Genomic DNA, 25,556 nt, shown 5'->3' with positions numbered 1-25,556 from the left:
ACATCCATTAAAGGTGGTGTGTGATATTGTTTTGTTAAAATAAGTGTTAAATAGCTCTATGTTCTGAAAGAAATCATTAACTGTTCAGTTACAGATGGGCTCCCATCTCTCCTAACCCTTCACTAACCTATAAGAAGTATAAAGTACTATACAAAGAAATCATTAACTGTTCAGTTACAGTGGCTGCCTAATGGCCACTAGGGGGCTCCGTAGGCTCCCATCTCTCCTAACCCTTTACTAACCCATAAGAAGTATAAAGTGCTATATAAAGAAATCATTAACTGTTCAGTTACAGATGGACTCCCATCTCTCCTAACCAGTAGTGCTTTGGGATTTTCTTTTCAGGGCGGACGGTGATTTATTGACGTCACGTGCACGCGCGTGCACGCGGGAAAACAACGGTTTTCTAGTCTTAATTAAATTTGCATTGTTACTTAAGATTTTATGTTCTACTTTCTTTTAATTCATTTAGAAAATACAGCGCTCCAGTAGGCTATAGAGAAACAAAGTTTGCCTTGAACGAATCTCAAACACTTATACCACAGTAATGGAGCGATGTATGAGGACACACACACACACACACACACACACACACACACACACACACACACACACACACACACACACACACACACACACACACACACACACACACACACACACACACACTCTCACACACACACACACACACACACACACACACACACACACACACACACACACACACGGAACCATAACCATAGGAAGTATTACGTTTGTTTTATTTGCACATGCATGCCATAAATTCCATAGGGATAGATCACAAATTACATTTATGACATCATCATTATAGTCTTTTTTTATACATTTGTATAGTAGTCTATATGCATTCACATTAGGTGTGGAATGTGTATGTGAATGTTTTTTGTCCTGTTCTGTTTGTAGGTACTGTGATAATATGTCAATAAAAAAAATTACAATTAAAAATAAATAAATAATGTGAAGAATCCCCTGGCTGCATGGGGTCCCGACCCACAGGTTGAGAACCACTGTCATATGCAACCTTCTAAGTCTTCAATCAACCAGTGGAGGGCAGTAATACGCCTTTATTGTTGCACCGTCCACACTGACGGAAATCCAAACGAGGAAGAAGAAGATGTGGCAAAGGAGTTCTCCTCAACGCTATGGTCCAAAAATAACAAATACACTTTCGCTACTCAACAAAACAAAGACGGCTTTTGGGAGTTGAAAGCCTACTTTCCTTAGTGGCAACACCCTGAACCCCCACCTCACCTCTAAAATACACCTTTTGGACAGAAAAGAAAATATTTCACCGGAAGGTGAAAATCTGGTCAATGGACATTTCTATTGACAGGATCTGTAGAGGGCGCTGTGGAGTATCTAAAACCTCCGGTGAAATATTTTCTTTTGTGTCCTTAAAGCTATACTGTGTAAGATGCTCAACTAGTGGTCAGTAGCCCTATAGCAAACCGCGGTCGCGTTCGCGTCTTTCGCCCGTTTTTCGTACCTTCACACCCCCGCGTCTGCCTCCACAACGTCGAGAGCTATCTTTAGAGGGGTCCCTGGTTCCTGTGCGTTCAGGCATTCCGGAGAAACGGACTACTTCACCCTGCCTGGTAGGCGAGATTACCTTTTGAGTAAAGAGACACACGGGCGACTACAAATATGGCGACCCCACTTCAAGATGCGCTGTGATTGGCCGGTAGTGTACCATGTGTGCATGATCGGCGATGTGATTGGGCAACGTATACACAACGTATACAGATGATGCAGATTACGTCATTTTGGCGCGAAATCCGGTCCACGGCCAGGATCATAGAAAACATATAAAGAGAAGGCTTCAGAAGCTGAAAATAACAGAGTGGGTGTTCTAAAACTTTAGCGATTTAACAGTTAGGACAATTTTAAGATTTGTTTTATAAAAAAAGTTACATGGCACAACTTTAAAGTGTATTTTAGACGTGAGGTGGGGCCCCCCGGGTGGCCTCTGAGTGTTGCCACTAAGGAAAGTAGGCTTTAAGCCCACAAAAGCCTTCTTTGTTTTGGTGAGGAGTGAAACTGTGTTTGTTATTTTTGGACCAGACGAGAGGCTGCACAGGCTTTGTGGGGGCGCAGCGGATGTAGAGTAACATAGCGTTAAGACAGGGTTGTCAACATTGGACTGTCAGAATCCAGGAGATTTATTTTTTTGGGGGTGCGCGGAACTCCCCAACCAGGGTCTGGGGGGTGCTCTCCCTAAAACGTATTAATAGATATATTTTCCTGTGTTCTGTTGAATTGTGTGCATGTTTGATACATTTATCAGGATTACTTTACTAGCATGTGTACAATTTCAGCCTAAAATGCCAAATGTAGGTGTACAGATTTGATGACTGCAGCAAAGTAAGACATCTTTAATAATGATGTCTCATCTGTAAGTCATTACTTAAGTGAATATCTGTATGATCTTGCATGAATTGCCCCCACCCCTAAAGCGGGGGGTCTGGGGGTCCTCCCCCATAATTTTTTTAACATAGTAGATTTAATCTCCTGTGTTGTGGTGAATTTTGTGCATGTTTGATACTTTTATCAGGCTTGCTTTACTAGCATGGGTACAATTTCAGCCTAAACTGCCAAATTTAGGTGTACAGATTTGATGACTGAAGCAAAGGACATCTTTAATAATGACTTCTCATCTTTAAGTCATTACTTAAGTGAATATCTGTATGATCTTTCTTGCATGCATTGCCCCCACCCCTAAAGCGGGGGGTCTGGGGGTCCTCCCCCAGAAGAAAATTAACATAGTAGATGTAATTTCCTGTGTTCTGGTGAATTTTGGGAGTTTGATACAAAATCCAGGAGAAATCCAGGAGATTTGCCAATCCAGGAGCATGCCAGGAGATGGGGTCAAAATCCAGGAGACTCCTGGGAAATCCAGGAGAGTTGACAGGCCTGGCGTTAAGAGACCTTAAGAGAGTCCTTCTAACGCTAGTACAAGGGTCTTCAACAGGAGGTCCGGGACCCCTAGGCAGTCCCCATAGTTACTACAGGGGGTCCTCCAAATCTTTGCGTGATAGAAACTTTTTATTTTTATTTGAATATATTATTTTAACCACTTGAACCCTTTTGAGAATATTGAGAATATCCGCTTATCGGATTAAAATGCTTCTCATTCAACAATACGGACGATACGGGTAATTCTGCTTGAGCGTACCATATTGTGACATCCGAGAGCCTTCAGCAATTACTTTATTTTTTGAGATATGAACTTTTATGTGGACGTACGTGGCAAATTGGTAACACCGCTCAACACCAGGTCGAGGTGGATCCATGACGGCCCGTCATGTTTCAGGTACATCTTCGTCCCCCAACTCTCGGCGCCTCCGCTCCGGGCCGTCCAAGTGGATACAACGGAGCGCTCCCTACCTCCGGTTCAGCCAATCAGAAGCTTCCGAGGGGGCGGATCTTCTGCAATGTGATTGGTCGGTGACCCATGACGTCACCAATGAGCCAAACAGGAAGTGCAGCGCAGTGATAACATGTTTACCTTCAGCTTGACATTTGTCCGACAGTAAGTGATTGATATTAAATATACTTCATATTAATTTAAACCGTTATTATTATCATCCACATTGATGCACGTGGCAGCATTATGTGTGACAAGTAACACGAAAGCTAATACTGTTTTTACTGATGGGGAATCAGATAACATTGTGTCTGTGTGTGTGTGTGTGTGTGTGTGTGTGTGTGTGTGTGTGTGTGTGTGTGTGTGTGTGTGTGTGCGCGCGCGCGCGCGTGCGTGTGCGTGTGCGTGCGTGTGTGTTCACACAGTGGAGAGACACAATACAACAGAGACAAGCTGCTACAAGGTAGGTCTGATCTAAGACAGGTGAGGGGTCCTCAACCTGTTCAGGCCAGGGACCCCTTAGCTCAGAGAGAGATGAAGCAGGGACCCCTTAGCCGGGACCCCTTAGCTCAGAGAGAGATGAAGCAGGGACCCCTTAGCTCAGAGAGAGAGAGGAATTACATATACCAGGGGTCTTCAACCTGTTCAGGCCAGGGACCCCTTAGCTCAGAGAGAGATGAAGCAGGGACCCCTTAGCTGAGAGAGAGATGAAGCAGGGACTCTTAGCTCAGAGAGAGATGAAGCAGGGACCCCTTAGCTCAGAGAGAGATGAAGCAGGGACCCCTTAGCTCAGAGAGAGATGAAGCAGGGACCCCCTAGCTCAGAGAGAGATGAAGCAGGGACCCCTTAGCTCAGAGAGAGATGAAGCAGGGACCCCTTAGCTCAGAGAGAGATGAAGCAGGGACCCCTTAGCTCAGAGAGAGATGAAGCAGGGACCCCCTAGCTCAGAGAGAGATGAAGCAGGGACCCCTTAGCTCAGAGAGAGAGGAATTACATATACCAGGGGTCTTCAACCTGTTCAGGCCAGGGACCCCTTAGCTCAGAGAGAGATGAAGCAGGGACCCCTTAGCTCAGAGAGAGATGAAGCAGGGACCCCTTAGCTCAGAGAGAGATGAAGCAGGGACCCCTTAGCTCAGAGAGAGAGAGGAATTACATATACACATATTGTATAAAATTGTGTTGCAGTTCAATAGATTTCTCTGACAGCTTAGACTTGTTTGACAGCACTATTCCTGTTGGAGTGATGTGTATTTGACAGCACTATTCCTGTTGGAGTGATGTGTATTTGACAGCACTATTCCTGTTGGAGTGATGTGTATTTGACAGCACTATTCCTGTTGGAGTGATGTGTATTTGACAGCACTATTCCTGTTGGATTGATGTGTATTTTCCACACATTGAACCACTTGAACCGTTATTATCATCCACATTGATGCACGTGGCAGCATTATGTGTGACAAGCAAATCTAATGTTCCACTCAGAATAGGGTTGCTAGGGTTCAAGTGGTAAATGATAAAAAAAAAACATGGTCATATCAAACAAAGATTTGCCACCAGTTTACAAGCATCTAGATTCTGATATTTTCAATAAAATCAGATGACAGTCCCTGCGGCCGAATAATAATAATAGTACATATTTAATTTTTTGGCTCCTTGACATGAAAAAGGTTGAAAACCTCTGGTGTTTTCATATCTGGAATCTAGAGTTGCAATACCAACCCAATACAGCCCACACATCCAAACAGAAAAGTCCTATCTGATTGTATTAAACGTTAAACTCACCAGCATTGCAGCTGTTCGGAAAAGCTTGAATCGTCCTCTTTCTATCTGCAAAGTTATTGTTTCATAAAAATACACCTTATGAGCTACTTTCAAGTGTCAGAGTTGTAGAGTAACGTGTGACCATTGAGGGATTTCCAACCAAGCGCTTCCAAACTCCCAACACTTAGAAGAAATATCGCCTCTGTGGAATTTATTGACAGAATGTACTGCAACATCTAGATTCCTGATATTAAAACATAGAATCTAAGGGTTTTCTTGCGGCTAGTCAAGGTGTACTTAGTCTCTCGAGAACAGACTAACTGAGCTCAAGTGCAAAGGACCTTTTCTGTGACGATGGCTGGCCAGATTGAGGAAGACACAGTGCTTTCAGAAACACTGTTTCATCGGGGTCGTGTTTCTCCCTCCGCGTCATCAGCGCCCACACCCTAGGTGGGGTCGGCGATAGGGCCTTTCTGTGTGGAGTTTGCATGTTCTCCCCGTGTCTCCTAGGATTGATACCCTCACAAAAACATGCAGTAATCCTGGTCTCAATAATGCCTCCCCCTGGCCAGCCGAGGCGCTTGATGGAGGGGAAAGGAACTGGTTGGAATAACGTGTTCCTTCCACGCGCTACGTCCATCCCGGGGAAATCCCCCCTGTCAGGTGAAAAGAAACAACTTGGACTACTCATGCATAGAAGGAAGCATGAGGTCAGTCCGTTGTCTCCCCAGGCGTGGCAGAGAGAGAGCAGAGCCCAGGATTACATAGGCAATTGGCACTGGGTGAAAAAGGGTTGCAAAAATCGTGGGATAAAAATTATATATAAAAAAGAAACACTGTTTCATTTGTGGAGGCCTGCGAAAGTCAGAAATCTCATTAGTCCTACATCTCATTAGTCCTACATCTCATTAGTCCTACATCTCATTAGTCCAAATGTAGTTAGGGTTAGGTTTTAGGGAGGTTTGGGTTAGGTTTAGGCATAGGTTTACTGAGGTTAGGTTTAGGTTTAGGCATAGTATTTTTCACCAGGTTAACATCACCAGATTCTGACTAATGGGATGTAGGAACAATAAGATTTCGGACCAATGCAATGGCACTGTTTCTGTGTTGTCCTGTGTGTTCAGGTCAAGGTGTGGACACGGTGCTGTATTGTATTGTACTCAGTGGTGCTTTGGGATTTTCTTTTCCGGGCGGACGGTCATTTATTGACGTCACATGCACGCGCGTGTACGCGCCTCTAGAGGCTATTTAGATAGAAAGGATGTCAGCAGATCTAATGGTGGGAAAACAATAGTTTTCTAGTCTTAATTACATTTGCATTGTTACTTAAGATTTTATGTTCTAATTTCTTTTAATTCATTTAGAAAATACAGCACTGCAGTAGGCTAGAGAAACAAAGTTTGCCTTAGACGAATCTCAAACACTAAATACCACAGTAATGGAGCCATGTATGAGGACACACACACACATCGACACATGCACATGCAGTCACAGCTGGAAACCTAGGTGTTAAAGTAGGCTATAATATCCATATGAATAGAGGGGGCTTGAGGACGCTCACACATTCACCACTAGAAACCTGTTATGCATATCGCGGATTCGCGGGGCGGGGGGTTGTCGAGAGGGGGGCGGGTGGGCGCCACACGGCGTCCGGTCGCGTCCGGCCCCGAAAGCGCTACTGATTGTACTGTATTGTACTGTAGTATTGTACTGTATTGTACTGTAGTATTGTACTGTAGTGTACTGTAGTATTGTACTGTACTGTGTTGTCCTGTACAGGTCAAGGTGTGGACACGGTGCTGTATTGTACTGTAGTATTGTACTGTATTGTACTGTAGTATTGTACTGTAGTGTACTGTAGTATTGTAGTGTACTGTAGTATTGTACTGTACTGTGTTGTCCTGTTCAGGTCAAGGTGTGGACACTGTGCTGTCAGAGACAGGTCTCCAACAGGCAGAGGCAGTGGGACAGTATTGTACTACTATTGTACTGTACCGTGTTGTCCTGTACAGGTCAAGATGTGGACACGGTGCTGTATTGTATTGTACTGTAGTGTACTGTAGTATTGTACTGTACTGTGTTGTCCTGTACAGGTCAAGGTGTGGACACTGTGCTGTCAGAGACGGGTCTCCAACAGGCTGAGGCAGTGGGACAGTATTGTACTGTATTGTACTGTATTGTACTGTATTGTACTGTATTATTGTACTGTACTGTGTTCAGGTCAAGGTGTGACAGGTCTCCAACAGGCTGAGGCAGTGGGACAGTATTGTACTTTAGTGTACTGTAGTGTACTGTAGTATTGTACTGTATTGTACTGTAGTGTACTGTAGTGTACTGTAGTATTGTACTGTACTGTGTTGTCCTGTACAGGTCAAGGTGTGGACACAGTGCTGTCAGAGACAGGTCTCCAACAGGCCGAGGCAGTGGGACAGTATTGTACTGTATTGTACTGTAGTATTGTACTGTATTGTACTGTAGTATTGTACTGTACTGTGTTCAGGTCAAGGTGTGGACACTGTGCTGTCAGAGACAGGTCTCCAACAGGCCGAGGCAGTGGGACAGTATTGTACTGTATTGTACTGTAGTGTACTGTATTGTACTGTAGTATTGTACTGTACTGTGTTCAGGTCAAGGTGTGGACACGGTGCTGTATTGTACTGTATTGTACTGTAGTATTGTACTGTACTGTGTTCAGGTCAAGGTGTGGACACTGTGCTGTCAGAGACAGGTCTCCAACAGGCCGAGGCAGTTGGACAGTATTGTACTGTATTGTACTGTAGTGTACTGTATTGTACTGTAGTATTGTACTCAGGCGCGTAGGGAGCGGTAGGCGAACAAGGCGACCGCCTACCAACTGAGATCTGATCTCGCCTAAAAAAAAATATATATATAAGTCTCTATTTCCATTGACAAGGCAGTAATAATGTGGAGCTGTGGAGAGAGGACCTGAGATGTCTCTCAACCAGACTGGAACCTGAATGAAACTGGTTGAACCAGTTTCATTCAGGTTCCATTCACTGACTGGTAGCCTACCGGTGGTAGGCGGGGGGCGATTAATCAACACGCGTCTGCACTATGCAGATGTAAATTTTTGCTATTGTTTTCAAGCAGGGGGGGTTTGGACCATTAACTGTCTTACCTGCCTTTTACTGTATAAAATGGGGTCTGAAACTAGCCTAGTCCCATTCATTACTGGACACCAACCAAGATGAGACCAGCTAAGAAGAAGACGAGATTCACCCAGAAGACGCTGAGCTTCACTACAGCCTCCAGCAAGCCGCCGCCTGCACCGCCGCCTACCGAAGAGCCTTCTGCCGGCAACAACCATCCGGAGGCGGCCTGCTTCCCAGAGCCAGCAGCGCCCAGCTGCTCAGCCACTGTCGAGGTGGTGACAACAACCGTTGAGAGTGGGACGCCGCCGCCTGCACCGCCGCCTACCGAAGAGCCTTCTGCCGGCAACAACTATCCGGAGGCGGCCTGCTTCCCAGAGCCAGCAGCGCCCAGCTGCTCAGCCACTGTCGAGGTGGTGACAACAACCGTTGAGAGTGGGACGCCGCCGCCTGCACCGCCGCCTACCGAAGAGCCTTCTGCCGGCAACAACCATCCGGAGGCGGCCTGCTTCCCAGAGCCAGCAGCGCCCAGCAGCTCAGCCACCACCACCGATGCTCCAACAGACCTGTCTGCTATAGACGAACCGGCAACTCAACCCAAACTTAAAAGCTTCCCCAAAACAGACTTCAACGGAACACGCAGGAGTTTTTCAAGCCTATGGTACGACAAATTTCAATTTATTGAATACAGCATTAGTCAAGATGCTGTGTTTTGCAAGTTGTGTCGCCACTTTGGTAATGGAGAGACTGATTTTAGACGTGGTGGATTTAAAGGCTGGAAAAACATGGCTACGTGCTGTGCTAAGCATGAGAAGAGCGACGGACATAAAGGAGCAATCAAGAAGTCCCTGGGCTACAAAGGAACCACGACCAGTGGCCGTGGAACGGTCCTAAATCAGCTGACAAACCTCGAAGGGATTAACCTTGGAAAAATTGAAGACAATCGGGATCATGTCAAAGCTGTTTTGAGCTGTATTCTGACATGTGCAAAGCAAGGCATAGCACTACGTGGACACTCAGAGACAGACACTGCTGATGGCGACGACAGTCACAACCAAGGTAACTTCCGAGAGCTGTTTAAACTGATCTCCATGCATGATCCCCAAGTGCAAGCGCGCCTAGCTGAGCTTGGTGACAATTCTAAAATGCTCAGTCCTACAATTCAAAATGATCTAATCGAAGCTGCATCCACGTTGTTGCTACGCACGATAAAGGCTGAATTGCATGCTCCTCAGACATTTTACGCAATACTAGCAGATGAATGCAAAGACCTCTCAAAAAAAGAATTGGTGGCTGTTTGTTTACGCTATGTGTACAAGGGTGCTATCATGGAGAGAGCCATAGGATTTGTTGAAACAGAGAAGATGACGGCTAAAGTAATTGCAGAGAAAATCCTGTCAATTGTGCAACCTTTTAACCTGGACAAAAACATGTGTGTTGGGCTGGGGTTTGACGGGGCTTCTGTGATGTCTGGTTACAAAGGCGGGGTGCAGGCCATTCTTAAGCACTCCTTTCCAAACGCTACCTACACACATTGTCACTCACATAGGCTTAATCTTGTTTTGTCTGCTGTAGCACGCACATCTCAAGACGCAGAGTCGTTTTTCACTACTCTTAATACACTGCATGCTTTTATGACAGGCTGCAGCCGACATGCTACTTTCATTGATCTTCAGAAAGAGAAATATCCACACAAGAGACCCCTTGAACTTGAACGTGGTTGTGACACAAGGTGGAGTTCAAGAGCTAATGCTGTTACTAAAGTGCACGAACTTTTTGACATTATAATAGACCTTTTGACTAATTATGTTGAGAATCGAGGTTTGTCATGTGAGGAGGCACATTCATTGTTGCTTACGATACAAACAAAGAAATTTGTTTTCCTGCTCGTCCTCTTTAAAAACCTGTTTTCTATTTCTGAAGCGGCAACCAATGGCCTGCAAAAAAAAACCACTACTGTACCAGATGCTATAGATTTAATTGATGGGCTCAAAAGACAGCTGTCAGCAGTAAGGTGTGATGAAAATAGCAGCAAAGGATATCAAAGCATCCTGACCGAAACAAATGCTTTATGTGATGAACATGATATTGTAAAGTGGGAAAGATATGCAGTTAGTACCAAGCGAAAATGCTTTCGTCCCTCTAAATTCAATGATAGTGTCGTTACCACTACCCTGGGAAAACAGTCAAGAGTCCAATGTGACAAGGATTTACGCATCATGTTAAACCAGATTGTAGACTGTCAACTTAATGAGTTGAATACCAGGTTCCAACCAGACTCCTATGGTTTCATGACATCTGCTAGTGTATTCTTAGCAACTCCCCGTGCTGTTAATGTAACTGATGCTGATGTAACTGAAATGGTAGAAACTCTCAATGTCTCTGGCAGTGTTTTGGGTGTTACAGCAGTTAAAGAAAATGAGCTTGCTTCATTTATGACTCACCTTGATATCAAAGAAAGCAAGGGAGCTAAATGTAACACACTGCTTAAGGTTTTGGATGTGTGCCCAGATGGCGCCTTCCCCAGTGTCCATTACTTCTTAAAAGCACTAATTACTCTGCCCATGACAACATGCTCTGTTGAACGTCTGTTTTCCAGTGTAAAAAGAATCAAATGTGCACAAAGAAGTACCATGACAACCGCTCGCCTAAATGGTCTGTGTCTCCTCGAGTTTGAGAGAGACTTAACTGAACGTCTGAACTACGATGCAATTATCGATATTTTCAAGCTCAAGCCCCGCCGCATGTTGTTGTGAGCCATGTATTTTAAGGGACTTATTATGTTTACTTTGAACTAATTTTTAGCTAGTGTTGTAAATTGAATTGTCGCAAATTGAAATATGTCACTATTTGGGAGCAATGTTCGCCTTGTTTGTAATGCTATACTGTGCTTTTTGAAAATAAAAACCCTTACACTGAATATACTGGAATAGTGTTTTAATTATAATGTATTTTAAAATGTGTTATTTGTTGATGGGCTGATAGCCCCCTCCTCCTCCTCCTCGGGGGGGGGGGGGGGGGGGGGGGGGTCTCCTCGGGGGGGGGGGGGGGATTTTTTTTTTTTTTTTTTTTTTTTTGGGGGGGGGGGGGGGGGTGCTGGGTTGGCATTTTGGTTGGCATTTCGGCTGGCATTTCGCCTACCAAAATTTAATTCCTGGCTACGCCCCTGATTGTACTGTACTGTGTACAGGTCAAGGTGTGGACACTGTGCTGTCAGAGACAGGTCTCCAACAGGCCGAGGCAGTGGGACAGTATTGTACTGTAGTGTACTGTAGTATTGTACTGTACTGTGTTGTCCTGTTCAGGTCAAGGTGTGGACACTGTGCTGTATTGTACTGTAGTGTACTGTAGTATTGTACTGTCCTGTGTACAGGTCAAGGTGTGGACACGGTGCTGTCAGAGACGGGTCTCCAACAGGCCGAGGCAGTGGGACGGTTCCTCCAGGAGCTCCACTTCGACCACGTCCTGGTCAGCAACCTCCAGCGGGCACAACAGGTTGGCCTTTCACCATTAGGACATTTTCAGGGTTCCCACGGTCATGAAAGTCCTGGAAATATTTTGAAATTAGAAAAAGATTTTTTCCAGTACTGGAAAAGTTTGGGAATTCATCAAGGGTCCTGGAAAAAATAGCTATGCATTGTCTTTGGTTATTGATTTAGTTAACACATATGGTGCCAACCCCGAGTTTCCCGAGTTTGTATTGGTACTAGTGCTGTGCCAACCCCGAGTTTCCCGAGTTTGGGCCGTTTTTGAAAAAAAAAATCTTTTTTTTTTCAAAAAAAATTTTTTCAAAAATTTTTTTTGGACCTCCAGAAATGTATTAGGCATGATCGCGATCGCGAAATTGCATGTTTAACCCCCATACCAACCCATTCTTTCAAACATGGCAGCCATGTTTGTTTACATCTGAAGAAAACATAATGGCTGATAAATCATGAATGCCTGCACGGATTTCCAAGCGGATTTTTTTGTTTGAAAGCTGTGAACAGCATCTACACACGTGGTGCATCATCTAGGCATGGACGTGCACTTTTTACACACTTGCACAATTACATGGAAGTCTATGGTAACCATGGCAACGCGGGACATTGGCCGGAAAAAATCATTGCAACATAAGTGTTAATACCTCTGAAATGACAAATTAAACAATGGCCAAATTGTCAAATATTAGAGGCAGATCTACATGCTCACAACGCCTCGTTGTGAGCATGTAGATCTGCTATTTTCACAATAGAAAAGTGTTATACAAAATTCCTCAACTTAGTGCTCGTCAGGGTGGGGGGGTCCCCAGTTCAAATATGATTATTTTCGGGGGTCACAGCCTGAAAAGGTTGAGAACCACTGGCATACACTACCTGTCTTTGGGCATTGCACATAGGAGTAAGTGTCTCGTTATTGAGCTGAATTATTGTTATATAGTTCTGGAAATTGGGTTCAATATTCTGGAAAAGTTTTGGAAAAGTTTTGGAAATAAATTGGTAAAAATGTGTGGGAACCCTGCTTTTTACACAGCGATGAATTGCCACTCAAATAATTGCATTAGACATTTTGTCCATGATTAATGAATGCCTGGAACATTTTATAGAGTCGATCGATGCATTGACAGATGTTTCCCTTCTGCTGCAGACTGCTGAGGCCATTCTGAGGAACAACACTCACTGTTCTGACAAAGAGATGGTTCTGGAGCCTTTACTCAGAGAGAGGGTAAGTCAGTCTGACACAGAGATGGTTCTGGACCCTTTACACAGGGAGAGGGTAAAGCCCGTATCAGAGTCTACGGTGGAGACTTAAGCCGACATCATAGTCGCCTGGGCGGTGGAAGGCTTTACACTGCGGTGTAGTCTTTTCGAGTCTTTTTGAGTCATGAAACTACAACGTTACGTCATTCCTCACGGTGGAGAGCTTTCCACCGCGAGTCCCGACACATCTCTCTGTTTTTACTATCAGACAGACAGGCTCTACACCCCGTTCACTGATTGGTCGATCTAGACCAGTCAGTCACGGTGTACAGGACTCCACCGTGAGTGACTATGATGTCCTGCACTTATTTTCTGACTTGAGGTGGAAAGCTAATTTGCGGTGGATAGCTCTCCACCGTACACTCTGATACGGGCTTTATCCACCGCAAATTTGAGGTGGAAAGCTTTCCACCTCAAGTCAGAAAATAAGTGCAGGCCATCATAGTCACGGCCCACTGTGAAGTCCTTTACCCCGTCTACAGACCTGCCAACCCGTACGCATTTTGCGTATTTAGCACGCATTTTAAGGCTCTGTACGCAGGTACGCTTTATCCAATGATCTCTACGCAATTTCGTGTCATGGGTGCGGTAAAACAATTAACCCAAAAAAAAGAGAGAGAGAAAAAAAACTTGCTGAGCGCTGGTGAGAGAATGCCTGCCCGCCCGCTCGCCCCTCCCCTCCCTGCTACAATCTCCTCAAATTGGATGCAGCTGCGACCTATGGCTGCGACAGCTGATCAGCTGGAACACTGAACACCATGGGAGAAGACTTATCCACCGTCCGTCAAGCAAGTTCGCCCGTGTGTTCGCTGCGTGACTCCGGTCGTAGAAGCTTACATTGGGGATAAATAGCAGTGGTGTGATATGGATTTTAGAAGTGTGGGTCCTCTAAATTCATGACATGCGAGAACGCTGTTTTTATTGTCAAGAGTGTTTAGTGTATGCATATGAGGCGCGCGTGCGTGCAGCAAAATAAGCGTGGGCTTGCCGAGCCCACGGCATCTTACCCCTGGCTGTAAATAAGGCTTTAGAATCCAAAATGATGAAAACAAATGGGGGCGTATATATATTTTGATGTGTTTCGAGCGGCCAACTCTGTTCCATAGTGTCAGAAGGAGAACTCCTTACGCTATGGACCAGAGCTGAGCGAGCAACTGAACTGCCTTGCAGCCTGAGAACATTATTTGGTAAAAAAGAAAGGGTCTTCATTGACACCTTGTGGGGGAAAGTGGTATCAGCGGTCTGTTCCTAATAAGCGATATTCTATTGAATACCCCTTAATTTCATGTGCACTTAAAGGAGCTATGGTCAACTTTCTTGAAAAACGGACCCTAAAATAAAAGTTTTGAAAATGTTTTATAAAAAGATTAAGCTTCATATGTGTTTCTATCAAAATTGAAGTGTAAAATAATCATTTAATTTGGCCATTGTCAGACTGACTTTGTTTGAATCCCTTATCAATCCATATAAAATAGGAGAGGGATATAAACAGTCAGTCTGACAATGGCCAAAATGATTATTCTATCATTATTTTATTCACGATATTCCTGGCCCCGCCTCTGGCTTCCTGTTCATATCCTGAAAGAAAATAAAAAACATCATTTGGTTTCCTGTGTCCTTGCATTAAAGTGTCAGTAGAGGCGCTCTGGGCTCTTGGCTCTGAATGAACCGGTGTTGCCATGTCTGCTTATAATAAGCAATTGGTGTCGTTGTTTATTGGGCTTACTTTCTAATATTTTTTAAACCAGTGGTTCCCAAATCTTTTCATATCAAGGACCCCAGATTAACAGATTTGTCCACAGTCGCAGACCCCCATCTGAAAATATGTGGTGCCAGGGACCGCCACACAGATTTGTGTTGTTAAAATGTTTCAAAAATATTCAAATTATTTTCGTTTTTTCTTTCCTCTATATTTTTTAAATAGCAAATATACAAGCTCACAATGTGTCACAATGTGACACATTGTGAGCTTGCTGATCTGCTATTTTCAAATGTAAATGTAAAGTAGTAAAACTGAACCTAGTTAATTCTATTGGGCTTATTATTCATAGACCTGGCCGCTTGTCTCTGGCAATATCTGGCAACAGACAATTCCCTGTCACTTCCTTGGGATCTCTTGTTCTTCGACTTGGGAGGAAGTGAAAAGATGTTTAAAAATGCTCCAGCGCCCTCTGTAAAAGGAAAATGGCAGCCTCCATAGAATGGCCAGGAATATCGTGAATAGAAACCTACATGAGTTGAATACTTTCAACTTCATGCAAATAGTGCACAGAAATGTGTTTTTTTTTTAAGTCACTGGTGATCGACTGTTAGTCTATAACTAACTCTGACCAAGTGCAGTTAGGGTATTACCTGGTAAATACTTTTTCTCCGGACCAATGTTATTTTTATTTAAAAGGTAACGGCTTGCCTCCATTTAATGTAAGTCAAGACATGCAATGTGCTACATTTCTGTTGTGAGATTTCTTAAATCTAACTCTAAAGGTCCCACCCATAAAGGTGAAAAAAAAGAAAATAATGCGCTGTGCGGGGAAAACCTCAAAATTTGCGGCGCGGGTCCTGCGGGCGCTGCGGGTCCTGCGGGCGGCGCGTGGGCGCGAAAATTTCCCAAGGTTGGCAGGTCTGCGTCTAGACCGGTTCAGGTCGACCAATCAGTGAACGGGGTGTAGAGCCTGTCTGTCTGATAGTAAAAACAGAGAGATGTGTTGGGACTCACGGTGTAAAGCTCTCCACCGCGAGGAATGATGTAACGTTGTAGTTTCATGACTCAAAAAGACTCGAAAAGACTACACCGCAGTGTAAAGCCTTCCACCGCGGACCCGACTATGATACAGGCTTAAAGCCCGTATCAGAGTGTACGGTGGAGACCTATCCACCGAAAATAAGTGCAGGCCATCATAGTACGCCACGGTGGAGACCTATTCACCGTGACTGACTAGTCTAGATTGACCAATCAGTGAACGGGGTGTAGAGCCTGCCTGTCTGATAGTAAAAACAGAGAGATGTGTTGGGACTCGCGGTGGAAAGCTCTCCACCGCGAGGAATGATGTAACGTTGTAGTTTAATGACTCAAAAATACTCGAAAAGACTACACCGCGGTGTAAAGCCTTCCACCGCGGACCCGACTATGATACGGGCTTAAGTCAGCCAAGTCATGGAGTATTTGTAGTTAATAATGATGTCAACGAGGTTAGAGCAAGTTCTGTCAGGGAGGCCATGGCTACACAGAGCTTGATTTATCATATATCCTGGTTTTTCAGATATCCACATAGAAAAATATCTACGTCCACACGACAAAGATATCTAGGTCTAACAAGCACACACACACACACAGTAAAGTCTTCAGAGATATCCAGGTTCCCTGTCTACACGGATCCAGTGAATTGGATATTTTTCAATGTCTCCACTTATTTATCCGGTTTCAAAAATATCCAGCTTCGCGGCCGAAATATCCAGCTTCATGTGGCTGCAAGCCCCAACAGCACCAAAACATGTCTAGATTCAGAAATATCCAGCTTCATGTAGCCCCCCCCCCCCACCCCCCGCCTGCACGTGTGTGCACACACACACACACACACACACACACACACACAAACACACACACACACACACACACACACACACACACACACACACAGCTGGTTAAACATGTTGCCTCATGCTAGATGCAGAATAGATAAGCCTCATGCTAGATGCAGAATAGATAGTAGATACACCATAAAAATGCTAATATACAGCATATGATTTGTGAAAGTGACAAACGGGCTTCACAGTTATGTCAGGTGTGTTCATATGCTAATGGTGATACGATTTCAGATCAATTGCTCCAGCCACTGAGGAAAAACGCTGTGACAGACAGACAGACATTTGGAAAATTATATGTTTGATGATGAGAGGTCAAAGTCCTTGCATACTTCCTTCATGATAGATCACCCTATTTACATGTCTGTGTCTCCTTTATCAATCACACAGGGGTTTGGCATTGATAGATCACCATATGTGACCGAACACAGCTGAGAGCTATTCATTGACATTTTTTTCATTTTCACTTTTTTTGACCCAACAGTTTTGTAGATATAGCTTATAGAGTTATGCCATGCAGAAATACTAGATCTGAGAAATTCAGCCTTTTAGATAAAATGTAACCTGCAAAATGTGAGGTTTCTCTTCACATTAATTTAAAAAAAGTCTTATTTACATGCAGAGTTAAGCTCTGGCGTTTCAGTGAAATGTAGCCTGATATTTATGAAATGTGTTTGTGGCTTTATCACTTTTTAGAAAAGAAAAAAAAAAAAGTAATTTCAGGGCTGGTCAAAAGCTGTGCTTTCCGAAATGACTGCCCCTCTGCTATGCTGGGACACATATTTACATGTCTGTCTCCTTCATCAATCACACAAGGGTTTGGCATTGATAGATCACCATATTTACATGTCTGTGTCCTTCATCAATCATACAGGGGTTTGGCGTTGCTGAAGGACGTCCCAAAGAAGACTTGAAGAACATGGCTAACGCTGCGGGACAATCCTGTCGAGACTTCACTCCACCAGGAGGAGAGACCTTGGACCAGGTGAGACCTTAGACCAGGAGGAGAGACCTTGGACCAGGTGAGACCTTAGACCAGGAGGAGAGACCTTGGACCAGGTGAGACCTTAGACCAGGAGGAGAGACCTTGGACCAGGTGAGACAGACTGGAGGAGAGACCTTGGACCAGGTGAGACCTTAGACCAGGAGGAGAGACCTTGGACCAGGTGAGACAGACTGGAGGAGAGACCTTGGACCAGGTGAGACAGACTGGAGGAGAGACCTTGGACCAGGTGAGACCAGAAGGTGGTTCCACACTGTGATGTTCAAAACAACATGTAGGAGACGGAGTGCATTGTTTTTACAACAGCACCCCACAGTGGCCTTGTGTGGATATGGCAGTTTGTTCTTGTACTTATTTCATATATTGTATTCCGGAAACCAAACCACTTTGTAAGTGCAGTTTTGAAAAGGGTCATATAGAACTCTGCCGAAAGCAGATCCTTGTGTCCAGTACCGATCCTGATTCTGGAGAGTCTCTAGACCAGGGGTCTTCAACGTTTTCAGGCCGAGGACCCCTTAGTTGAGAGAGAGATGAAGCAGGGACCCCCACAACCTGTTCATAGATTCCATATAGTTTCATTGTTTGACAGCACAATCATCAGTGTATTTTGGATTCCTGTCAATTAGTGTTTTCAGATTAACCACTTGAACCGTTAATACTTAATAAACTTGACCTTTCACTCTGTACTCAGTCTGCTCTTTTCCCCCCCCTCTACACCAAAGCTCGTTGCCGAAAATAGCAGATCTACAAGCTCACAACGCCTCGCAGCGCGAGGCGTTGTGAGCTTGTAGATCAACTATTTTTGGCTTAAGTTCTCAGAATATGGACACTAGGGTTCAAGTTGTTAATATAAAAATGATTGGAAGATTTGGAGGACCCCCTGTAGTAACTCTGGGGACCCCCTAGGGGTCCCGGACCCCCTGTTGAAGACCCCTGCTCTAGACTGTAATTACCCATGCTTTAACCTGCATTTCATCAAAGATTGCAACATTTTCTTATCAATTTGAAAAACACAGATTTGATCAAAGTTTCTAGGTTATTTGAGAACAATAACTTCTGAGCCAAAACAACCAAAACTTTTTGATGGATAAAAAAACATTTAAACAATAACTTTAGTATTCAGGAGAGGAAAAATGTCATAAAACATCCTTGTACTCTTAAGGTGGATTTGATGTAAAAGGCCTTCAATATGTTTGGGCCAGAGACTTAAAAATACACAAACACACGTCTTATTTTAGTCATTTTATTCAACCACCGATACATTTTCACAAGAAATTCTTTTCAAACTTTTCGCCTGTAATAACCTGAATAACCCAAATATAGGCTGCATGACTGCCAATACCAAAGTCAAATAGCAACCCAGTGATGTCATTACGTGCGCATCCCGCATCAAAAACTCATTCAAGTCACCCAGGGACTCATTCATGTCATGGTCCTGGGGTCCCGGGGATGCGCCTCCATTGGAGTCCATGTTAAAATAATTTACCGCGTTGTTTTTCCACAGACACCACCATTGTTCATGGGTGAAAGCATCCTACTTTACCCTACGTTAACACAAGTAAAATCCACGTAGAAAAAGTATTTAAACAGGCGATAGAAACGTCAATGTTTTGATTCCACCGACGTCCGACGCCATTTTGCGCGAGTAAACTTTATATTGAGGACTCATAATACTTTTCTGGGACCCATTTGAATGACCACCTGTGGGTCCCGGGACCCATTACATTGAAAACCTAGTAACATCACTGAACCCATACATAAAGTACCTCATCTCTGTTCTCCTGCTCACAGGTGAGGCTGCGATTCAAGAAGTTCCTCAAAGTCTTGTTCCAGCGGTTGGTAGACGAGCACGGCTGGCCGGCACACAGTGACAACATGCCGGGACAGAGTGACACCATGGGACAGAGGGACACCATGGGACAGAGTGACACCATGGGACAGAGGGACACCATGGGACAGAGGGACACCATGGGACAGAGTGACACCATGGGACAGAGTGACACCATGCCAGGGGTGGCAGCTGGAGCAGCAGCGGACGTCCCCAATGTACGCATGTCACACATACAGGGTTCCCACGGTCATGAAATTCCTGGAAATATTTTGAAATAAGAAAAATATTCTTCCAGTAATGGAAACGTTTTGGAATTGATCAAGGGTCCTGGAAGGTCCTGGAAAAAAATAGCTATGCATTGTCTTTGGTTATTGATTTCGTTAATACCTCTGAAATGACAAATTAAACATTGGCCAAATTGTCAAATATTAGAGGCAGAAATTGTGAAAATAGCCGATTGCGAGGTGTTGTGAGCATGTAGATCGGCTATTTTCACAATATTAATTTTATATGTTTATATGTTTTCTATGAGTTGTGAGGGGGGGAGAATTTCCCGGCAAAATGATGTCATCTCCCACATGATACACTACCGGCCAATCACAGCGCCGATCATACACCACCGGCCAATCACAGCGAGTCTTGCTGTCTCTAAAGGAAGTAGCTTCCCTCAGCAACTGTGTTTACATTGGTGAAGGAATCTTGCCTGCTACTCCCTCAATCCTGGTCTAAAAATGATGGGAGACGGCTCTACGGAATCGTATCGGCGAGGCGGAGGTGCTCGCGACGGCCGCGGGGGTCCGGCGACTCCGGCCGAAAAAAGCAATACCGCTAATGACCACTAGTTGAGCAGCTTCCACAGTACAGCTTTAAATATTCTGGAAAAGTTTTGGAAATTAATTGGTAAAAATGTGTGGGAACCCTGGTGTAAAATGTGGTGATTCTTCTCCACAGCGGCCCCGCCCTGGTGACGAGGATGCGCTCCCCCCTGTGGGCCCCCCTGGTGGCGCGGGGGTCCCTGTGGGGGTCCCCGGCGAGGGCCTGGGTGGCGTGGGGGTCCACGTCCTGGTGGTGAGCCACGGAGCCTTCATCCGCGTGGCCATCAGGTAGGAGTGGGCGATATGGTGATAAATATCGTTGAGGCGATACAATGTCTCCACGATATGCCTTTTCAGAGATATCGTATGTATCGTGATACAATGAGGGAGTCAAGGTCTCCCTTTAACTCTGACAGTATACAAATTAAACCAAATTGGTTTCATTTGTACACTGTCAGAGTTACATTCTTGTAAGGGTCAAATTTAAACCTCCCAAAAGGAACCCAGAGAGTCCCTGGACCCCACATTGAGGACCACTGGTCTAAATTGTCGGTTTTTCCTTTTTCCTTAAAGGGACTACACCATGAATTTACATTTTTCCAATTTTTATGTATTTTCTTGGTGTCCCACCAGCAACTTCTATCCTCACAAAGTCCTATTTCTGACCATTGTGTCTTTCTCAGTTTATGGGCAGATCTATGTTAGCATGTCTCAGAACGGTCCTGATTGTGAAAGGTCAGATTTGTGATGTCACAAGGCCTGAGAAGGAGGCAGGAGGAGCTGGGAGAGGGTTGGGGAGGGGTGGGCAGGCCTGAGAAGGAGGCAGGAGGAGCTGGGAGAGGGTTGGGGAGGGGTGGGCAGGCCTGCTGAGCAGGAGGTGGGGAGGAGTGTGGGGCCAAAACTGGTTCAATAGCGCAGTCCTCCCACTCAGGACAAGGTGGTACTGCAGCTGAAAATGCTCTGAAAGCCAGGCAGAAATGACAGGGGCTCTGTATTCAGGAGTGGTAATTTAGCCTCAAACCTTTTGAAAAACGTTTTTGGGACACAAACAGTGTTATATAAATTATTTTTAAATGCATGGTGTGTAGGACCTTTAATTTTTTGTTAGCTTGTACTGTAGGTGGGGCGGCATAGCCCAGGGGTAGAGAAACCGTTTAGAACACGAAGGGTTCCCAGTTCGAATCCGGGCTCCCCCTGAGTTAATGTGCAAGGGTCCTTGGGCAAGACTCTGAACCCCTAGTTGCTCCCGGTGAGCAGGTTGGTGCCTTGCATGGTTTCCTCCGCCACCGGTGTATGAATGTGTGCGTGAATGGGTGAATGTAATGCACAATCTCTGTAAAGCGCTTTGGATAAAAGCGCTATATAAATGCACCATTTTTAAGTGGTTGTACTGTTAAAGGAGTAGTTCACCACTTCTCAACCTGTATTCATATAATAGGTCCTCACTAATGTTCATGATAAAATATCACAATTCTTTTCTACTCAGTCCAAGTCTCCTAGGAGAGCTGTGGGAAGTTCAGAATCCATAGTCTTGTGACATCATCATTTTCCCCCAAAAAAATGTAATCAATATTTTTGAAAAAAATATTTAGATTTTTAATATTGCGAGAACAATGGCTTCCACTTTAAAATTGCAACTTTTCAGGAATAGAAAGCCTGCAGTTTCTATAAGCTGGATTGGTAATCGATGATGTCACAAGACTATGGGTTTCTGACCAGCCCACAGCCCTCCTCTGAGAGAAAAAAAAAAAAAAAGAAAAGCTATTTTTGAGTGAGGACCAATTATATGAACATAGGTTGAAAAGTGGTGGAGTGCCCCTTTAAGTAACTTGGAAAATAACCATCAAAACCAACATGAAAAAGAATGGTGATAAGATTGTGTATCGTGATTTTGTGTTTTTCCATATCGCCCACCCCTCCCATCAGGCACCTGGTGGACGACCTGCGCTGCTCTCTGCCTCCGGGCACCAGGACGTCCCAGGTGTTCTCGCCCTGTCCCAACACCGGCATCAGCCGCTTCCTGCTCACGCTCAGCCGCCGGGCCCCCGCCGCCTACCCCCCGCACAGCCGCCGGCCCCCCGCCGACCCCCCGCTCAGCCGCCGGTCCCCCGCCGACCCCCCGCCGACGCCGCTGCTGTCCTCCGTCCGCTGTGTGTTCACCAACAGGAAGGACCACCTGGCCAAGCTCAAGGACCCCCAGTAGCGGAGTGCAGGGGGTCGCGACCCCAGGGGACTCCCCAAATTATTTTGGGGAGTCCCCAGATGATTAACTTAAAGGGCCACTTCACCTCTGGGACAACCCGATCTTATTTTATTGTTGTTTGGGACACGATGAACACAAACCTGAGTAGTTTTTTGTGTTTAATCTGTTTTTTGAGATATTTTAGTATTTACTAGTGATGTATTGTAGTAGTTTTGCATCACTGATGATGCAAAATGCATCACTAGTCATGCTTAAATACTAAAATATCTAAAAACACAGATTGGACACAAAACATAACTCAGGATTGTGTTGATCGTGTCCCAAACAACAATAAAATAAGATCGGGTTGTCCCAGAGGTGAAGTGGCCCTTTAATGTGCAACATTGTTTTCTCACAGTAAAGAAACCAACATAAAGTTTACGTGTATAGAGGGTATCTGCAAATATCTAAAGTGACAATTTAAGGACTTTTTAATACCTCTAAAATGACAAATTAAACAATGGTAAAATATTAGAGGCAGAAATTGCTATTTTCACAATATAACCGTGTTATACAAAATGTAATGCCTCAACTCTTAGCGCTCGTCAGGGTGGGGGTCCCCATTTAAAATATGATTATTTTGGGGGTCCCCAGTTAAAATATGATTATTATTTGGGGGTCCTCAGTTAAAATATGATTATTTTGGGGGTCGTGGCCTGAAAAGGTTGTAGGCATAGCGAGGAGGGAAGGGGATGCCTTACATTTTATCCCTAAAGGTCTTTGCCTTGTTTTACTATTTTGAAAAACATTTTAAATATTTCAAATAGCTGATCTATTGTGGATATAAGACACTAAACCCAGACAAACCTACGTGGAACGTAACAGGCTATTTGAAAATGTTTTTCAAAATAGAAAAAAGGAAAAGAGGTTTAGGGCTAAGGTAAGGCATGGACATGGCGGATGTGGTAACTGTGTTTTGTTATTTCCTATCATTATGCAAATTATCGGCCATCAGTGGTCTAGGTCTAGGATTCTCCAAAATCGGGATTGGACGCAAAAATGTGTCATCGGTCGATTCGGTCGGGCTCCACGGGGTTAGGGTTAGGGTTAGACCCTAACCCTAACCCATACACCCAGGGTTAGGGTTATAGGCCTGGGGCCAATTCTGATATCTTCACAAATTGGTACCACCCAAGGTGACCGTACGTTTTTTACATTTTTGACTTCTTACATGTTACATTTTGGTATGATAACCCTTTCTGAGACCCAGCTTAATTGATGTTATCAGCCGTTAGAGTCGGTGTCCCATTAACTTTACATTACAGGGGAAAAAAAGCTAAAATTAATCTGCTTTAAGTAGCATATGAGGGGTCAAACTAGGGGGTTTTCATGATTCTGAATCCATTGCAAGCATTTGTTTTGCACGAAAAACATTCCTTGGGCTAAAATAGCCCCCACAAAAGTGTGAAAAGTGATGACTCATCACTTTTCATCCCTAAACCATAGTCTTGTGGGTCCGTTTGTAGCCCAAGGAATGTTTTTTGTGCAAAACAAATGCTTGCAATGGATTCAGAATCATGAAAACCCCCTCGTTTGACCCCTCATATGCTACTTAAACCTGTAATGTAAAGTTAATGGGACACCGACTCTAACGGCTGATAACATCAATTAAACTGGGCCTCAGAAGGGGTTATCATACCAAAATGTAAACTAGAGACATGTACGAAGTAAAAAATGTTAAAAACGTACGGTCACCTTGGGTGGTACCAATTTGTGAAGATATCAGAATTGGCCCCAGGCCTATTAGGGTTAGACCCTAACCCAGGGTGAATGGGTTAAAGTTCTCTGTCGCCATGACTGATTTCAGTCCTTTGGACTCCATAGAAGCCAGCATTATATTAATTTATTATATTATTATTATTATATTATATTATTATTATTATATTATATTATATTATTATTATTATATTAATATTTCTTTAAGACTAGAACTGTTCAAACTAGCAATTATGTTCAGAAGCATCTTCCATAAAATCCTATGGCTAGCCTAAACCTAAGCCTAAACCTAGGCTCCAAAGTAGGCTGAAATCTAAAAACATTCCAAAATGATTCAACCTTCAAAGGCTTCTCAGACTCAAAGATGTACAAGCTCGCAGTGCGGCACCAAGTGACGAGCTGTGAGCTTGTACATCTGCTATTTTTGAGCGGTGCTAACCGCTCCTATAGACCGCTTTTTTACCAAAACTATGATGTCACAAATGATGATGACATGAGTTCGCTAGACCAATGAAACACTTCGATTCTGTTGATCTGTCCATGATGTCATAGTCACAGAGGCACCCGATTGGTTAACCCTGATTTAGAACGCGTTTAGGCCGCGTAAGATACGTCATAACGCGTTTAGGCCGCGTAAAATACGTCATATTTGAAATTCAAGGTTAGCACCTTGAATTTCAAAATTATATTAGATGAATATCACTTATAAGCGATAAAATAACCACACTTTTAGACAGACTGTGGAAAATCTTACAGGTTATAAATGATAGGCAGCTAATACAAGTTTAAAATACAAATGAACAGACTTTGAAAAACTAAAATATTCATCTTCTGGCCTCTTCTGGCCTCTCTGGAGGCCTCTCTGGAGGTAAATAAGGTCACTTATCATTACACTACGACACTCTTACAAGTTACAATCCGTAGCTTGGTCAACTAACTGATGAGAAATGACGATAAAGACTTATATAGTCTGAGCAGACCTCTAGACTGACATCATACACAACAAAAACAATATTTGCCATGCATGCCTATCAACACTGATTCGCGCAGGAATTAGTTTGCACCGCTCACTTCGCACAGGTGCGATTTTTAAATACCCATGGTAGCCACTTTTGCTGGGGACCCCCTGGAACCATTCCAAGGACCCCTGGGGGTCCCTGGACCCCACGTTGAGAACCAATGCAGTATTGTTTGGAACTGTTAGTCACCTGGGGGCAAGCGTCACGTCCGCATTCTTCTGAGCACTCCTAAATCAGCCGAGATAGTTTTGTTTGGCATGCATGACTTTATAATGAATATTATGAATATTCTTGGTTTACAGTGGTTGTCTATGCTGATATTCAGTTGTGATATTATGGATTATGTTATCCTC

General features: G+C 44.2%; 1 protein-coding gene across 1 annotated transcript; it reads left to right on the top strand.

The window, feature by feature from the left end:
- Nucleotides 1-3,508: 3,508 nt before the first annotated feature.
- On the top strand, nt 3,509-22,429 carry LOC308309050 (fructose-2,6-bisphosphatase TIGAR B-like; the record flags this gene model as incomplete). The annotated part of the gene is made up of 8 exons (XM_080754514.1): nt 3,509-3,550; nt 3,811-3,848; nt 11,630-11,751; nt 12,883-12,960; nt 17,452-17,562; nt 19,372-19,626; nt 20,363-20,514; nt 22,153-22,429. The coding sequence occupies exons 1-8, from the start codon at nt 3,519-3,521 to the stop codon at nt 22,427-22,429; spliced, it is 1,065 nt and encodes a 354-aa protein (XP_080610640.1). The 5' UTR covers nt 3,509-3,518.
- Nucleotides 22,430-25,556: the final 3,127 nt, after the last annotated feature.

This window comes from Nannobrachium achirus (assembly GCF_963921795.1).
Source record: "Nannobrachium achirus genome assembly, chromosome: 23".
Taxonomy (NCBI): domain Eukaryota; kingdom Metazoa; phylum Chordata; class Actinopteri; order Myctophiformes; family Myctophidae; genus Nannobrachium; species Nannobrachium achirus.
Note: the sequence above shows the minus strand (reverse complement) of the source record. Positions and strands in the feature narration are given on the sequence as shown.